A 5,347-nucleotide genomic window follows, 5' to 3' on the forward strand; every position below is an offset into this window, starting at 1 on the left:
GACATCCTTAGCAGATCCAACTCGTGTTTCAGGCCTGCTCTCCCCTTCAGTTCCCATCTTTGGAGAAGAGGGTGGTGAGCTGGTTGCTGAGGAGAGGTGAGCTTGGACTTCTCTGGGGTTGTGGTTGATGTTGCATGAAGGGAGGAGTAAGTTACCACACCACCTTCCTGACCTGCCACTCCCTGCCTGCCGACGGGTACAGTGGATTTTAGATCAGTACTTATTTGTTATATTCAGTAGAGGCCAGCAGCCTGTGAGACATTAGGGAGAGTGCCATGGAAGTACCGAGTATGCTTTTCGCTACTGGAGGACTGAGAATCACTGGAAATGGCTGAATGGCCATGTTGTACATGAAAAGTAGCATATGGTGGGTAGACCTTTTTAGTTGAAGAGCTTCAGAAGTTGTACTGATTTGTTAGTTAGGTATGTGAACTTACGTGGCTTAAAAGTGGGTTTGTGTTTTTTTCCTCTCTGTTCTGGAAACTGGAAGTGAAAGATGGGAATTCAGCAATGGTGGTTCCTTCTGCTTGCTGATGGGAGAGCCCATGCCATGCCTCTGTTCCAGTCCCTCACTGTGCACTGGCTGCCTTTAGTATCTGAGCTTTGTGCCACCCTCTCGTGGCGTTCTCACTGTTTGCACTAATGTGCCCACGTTTCCCTTTTTATGAGAGTACCATTCATGTTGTGTTAGATTCCATGGAAATAATCATGGCTACCTCTAGAAAAGCTCTACCTCCAAGTAATGTCACAATCCTGGGGTTTAAGACTATAGCATTTCTATTTTGAGTGATAGAGTTGAAGCCCTAACAGAGATCCAAAGATCGAGAAACGTGGAGCCCATGTTGGAAAGCTTCAGCGTAAGCCACCATGAAAGGCAGTGCTACATCTGTTGCCTTTTGACTGTGACTTTGTCAGTCTCCTTTAGTTGGTAGCATCAGTTGGGACATGGTAGGCAGTGACAATGAATACCCATAGCCAAGTTAATCACTGTATAAAGGTGTTTTTAAGGTCAAAACTGCCTTAGGACAGAAACTGTCACCTCTTCAAGGTATCCTATGGAAGCTTTTCTGTAAAGTGAGTGTGAAAGATTAAGAGAAGCCCAATACCATCAGTTAAGTGTGGTGACAACTTTGTGTGCATTCCTGTGTCATTTGTGGTCTGGGAAGAAAGGGCAACTAGTGGTAGCCTCTGTCCTTTCTGGGGAAATTTGTGTGGTGTCTCAAGCTTGGTCATAAGTGTAGTTCTTGACTTATAATCCTTTAAAGGTTCGTGTGTTTAAATGACTATTAACTCTGTTTGATAGATGTAGAATGAAGCTCCTTCCAACATTCAAGAAAATAATATCCATACTGTGTAACTAAGTCTATTCTTTTCATCTTATGCTGTCTTAATTGGGTGACTTAAAATGCACTCGTTCTTGGGGGAAGATTATGTTGTATTCCATTTTGCCTTTCAAAAAACATACATGATAGCAGCATTAGTTAAGAACTGCTGTGACTTTTGACCAGCAGCCACAGACAAAAGTTTTATACTGGTCTTTCTCGGGGAATTCGTGCTCTGTTATGAGAAATTGAGATCGATAGTTCTAAGAGTGCCCTTAGGATTCAGTAGCCAAATGACACAGCTCCCACCTGTATCATGAGAATATTGGTAGTAAAGGGTCATAGGTCTTTATTATTCATAGTCTAAATTCAAATATCTCTGAAAATTCAAGATTAAACATCCAAAGCTGAGGAGAAGGGACATCCAGCTCTCTCTCTCTATGCATTCTCTGGAAGGGGGCTGTGTGGATGAATGTTTGCAGAAATGCAGTGTGTGTGGAGAAGGGTTCAGCCCTACATGACGTGATGAGAGCTAACATACTAACTTCCATGTTGACACACACTAAACATGAAAGCACCTGTACCAAAAGCTTTGTTAACATCATTGTTCGTCAGAATCAAGCGCCAGAGTGTATACCTATAATGCCCACAATAGTTCATGGCACATAGCAAGACTTGTTAAATAGGATTCTAAGCATTGAAATGGTTGAATTAAAAAGAAAACACGTGCCTTCCTGAATTTTCCACACAGAGGAATGATTGTTGTTCTGTTTTCCCAGACCTGTATGTGGAGAGGGTTGGTGCTGGCAATGGCTTATCATCTTTGTGTGCCATTACACATGGAAGAGTCATCTTGGCAATGCTGTCTAAAGTTAGAGTTTTCTGCTAAATCTGAATTTCAGGCAAGCAGTTAGCAAAAGTGTTACGTCAAATTTTCTGTTGGGTTACTTGGACTAAATTCAGTATTTGTCACGTGAAATATTAAATATTAGTAAAATAAAAAATTCCTTGTTACTTGTCTGAAATTCACATTTAGCTATGCATTCTGTATTTGAATTTCCTATATGACTTAACAGTCCTGGGCAGCTTTTAGTCATACTGAGGACCTCCAAGGAAGAGGGAATCATGTTGCATTCACATTGAGAATGGTCTTATTAAAAACTCGTTAGGGATGTGAAGCAGATTAAGGACAAGCAATGCAGATGTGTTACAGGCACAGCACAGACCTCTCAGCCTAGTGTGGTGAGAAGAGGGGAGGTGGAGAGAGCCCAGTTACCTGAGGGAAGAGCTCAGGCACGGCTGCCTTGGATGCACTAGGCTGGCAGAGAGCCACTGTGGAAGAAGCTGGCAAAAATAAAGAAAACTCCTTACCATGCTCCTCCCTGGCCTAGGTCAGCTCTCACTTTCTATCTCTGGAGATGCTCTCTAGGGTGCTGTGACAGCCTGGTTATTGTGTTCCATACAGGCAGATGGCACAGACTGAGGTTAACAGGAAACAACCAGTTCTTTGTGTATGACTAAGAGATGCTCGTATCAGAGCATCCCAGTTGTTTCTAAGTCGCAAGAAGACAGCTGAGGAGTAGAGAAAGGAAAGAAAGAGAGGCAGTCCGACACCTGCAGTTAGGAAGTGTCCTAGTATCATTGGTGATTCTAATCAAAAACAGCTTTGCTTCTAGCAGACACTGATCAGTCAGTCTCCCCATGCTCCTCAAACATCAGCTGCAGTTCCTTGTGTGGTACTTCCAGGTCCCCTCAGACAGGGCTAGGAGAAAACTCCTTAAAATGTGAGTGTTCTTGTGTATGGCCCAGCTCACCCTGCCATGGCTGTCAGGTGGAGGTCAGATGTTCCACAAACCCATGCTCTATCTCACAGGCTCTGCTCTGCCCTGCCCATGGGGTCTGTTGGCATTGGACAGATCTCCACAGCAGAGAGCTTTCATCTTGTCAGAGAGGTCCTTGGATGAGTGGGCTACCTCTGTAGTGAGCACTTCTTCATGGAAACTCTAAAGATAAATGCCAAGCAAGTACCTGCGGGAAGCACTGTTTGGCCAGCTGTACCGTAGGCAAAACCAGACGTATCCAAACTGAGCATGTGAACGTGCCTTAGCCAGCCCCGAGGTACAGCCTGTGCCTTGTGGAGCACGAGTGGCTGACTCATCCTTCCCCTTGTTGCAATTACAGTTCCCCAGGCAAGGCTTGCAGCAGACCCAGCAACAGCAACAGACAGCCGCCCTGGTGCGACAGCTCCAAAAGCAGCTTTCTAGTAAGTACCTATCTCACACTGAGCCAGGGGAGTCTGGGAGTCAGCGACAAGCCCGGCATAGTAGGCTCTTCAGAAATCACACTGTGTCCTCTGAAACATTTTTAAAGACTTTTTCATTGAAATAGAGCTCCATCACTTTCCTTCCTCGCTTTCTTCTGTCTCCTCTCTCAGCTACTCTCCATTAAACCCCTCCTAGACCTCCACTGTCCACTCCTCCTCTTTTATTTGACTACTTTTGTTACATACATACATGCATACATACATACACATATACATACATACATATACAGATGCATACATTCATTTATTCATACATGCATGCATACACACACATATATCCATGCATGCACACATATGTGCACACATACATATATGCATAATATATGCATACATGCATGCATACATACATACATTTTTTTTTCATGTTTGGCTTGGTCTGAGGTATTTCACTTTGTCTTAGTTTGATTAGTTTTGGACTTACCTTTTTCTTCCCCTGGAAAAGCCACATTTTTCCCCTTAAATTCAGTATTTTCCTGTTGTTTTATGTGACTTTCCCAAAGCACACCCAACCCCCTTTTGTTGGTTTTATTTTATGGTGCTGAGGATAGAACCCAAGGCTTCCTGTGTTCCAGACATGTGTTCTACTGCTTAACCTCAACTCCATGCCCGGGTCTTGTTTTTATAGAGCTAGAAATGTTTAAGGAGAAACTCATCCCATGACCTTGACTTAGATCACCCCTATACCAGTATCTCAGGATAGAATCGTTTTAGAGATGGAGTGAGTCCCTTGTGTGGTGAAACATAGTGGCCTGGAGTCACAAGACCTGATTTCTTTGCCAAGGTGGCCATTATTGGCTAGGTCACGTTTTCCCACCTATGAAAGTATAGGAGACACGTTTTCCCGTGGCTTTCAGATTCAGTGTTTCTGAGTTACAGGGTGGAGTCTGCTGCATGTTGAAACAGTGATGTGGCATCCATTTGTGGCTGAGGGGTAGCTTTTTGCATGACTGCTTTGCATGTGGGAATCTTGACAGAGAGAATTGCCCCCCACCTCCCTCCACACTCCTTGGTGTCTCTGCCAGTCATATCTTAATTTTTCTTTATTTTATTTTGTTTTTGTTTTTGGTCTTTAACATATAATGTACACTTGTCTGTGTCTTTATGTAACACATCACCATGTTCCATGAATACATACATGAGATTTTTCTTTAATTTCCAAACCTGAAATATGTGTGTATGTTTTCATGTAGCCTCAGTTAATTTTGGTTACGTGAAGTAAGATCAATTTTTTTCCTAGCTGTTTTTTTTAAGTAGGTATACTCTATTAAATAATCTGTGATTAAAACAATGAAATACGACGATATTTTTGAGTTAAAATTCTTGCAGAGAATATAACCTGAAGGCTTGGCCTTATAGTGTTTATAAATCAGCACTGAGGAGTCCTGTATTGCAGACTTATCTGAAGAGCATGTCAGCTTGCTCTGCTGTCCCCAGAGTGTCAAGAGCTGGAATACAGCTCTTGGACACTGTGAGTCAATCTATCTAATCCCGAGGCATTGTGTGGGCAGCTGTGGGTCTCTCCTGTAGACTTGGCCCCTCTACAGAATACATTTGGTCACATTACATGGTTATTGGCCCCAGGGTCTAGCCTGTTGCTCTGTCCTCCCATACCTGGGGCTGTTACTGAGAGGCCCGCCAGAGAGAAGGTGTTATCTGCAGCACCAGTTCACATCTGTAACTGTTGTGTTTGCTTTCCCCTTAG

The 5,347-nt window shown here is 43.4% G+C and overlaps 1 protein-coding gene across 16 annotated transcripts in view; it reads left to right on the plus strand.

Moving 5' to 3' along the window:
* The window catches only part of Med12l (mediator complex subunit 12-like), a 313,028-nt gene that overhangs the window by 303,931 nt on the left and 3,750 nt on the right, over window positions 1-5,347 (plus strand). For 13 of the 16 annotated variants that reach the window (XR_003954333.1, XR_375531.4, XM_030252646.1 and 10 more), the window contains one exon: window positions 3,504-3,585. The exons of the other annotated variants lie outside the window; for them this stretch is intronic. Coding sequence is in view for 11 of the 13 variants with exons in the window: in XM_030252646.1 (XP_030108506.1) it covers window positions 3,504-3,585 (82 nt within the window). In the remaining 2 variants the exon portion in view is untranslated. The remainder of the gene's footprint in view (window positions 1-3,503; window positions 3,586-5,347) is intronic. 16 annotated transcript variants of the gene reach the window in all.

Source organism: Mus musculus, chromosome 3 (genome assembly GCF_000001635.26).
Source record: "Mus musculus strain C57BL/6J chromosome 3, GRCm38.p6 C57BL/6J".
In the NCBI taxonomy this organism is placed as follows: Eukaryota; Metazoa; Chordata; class Mammalia; order Rodentia; family Muridae; genus Mus; species Mus musculus.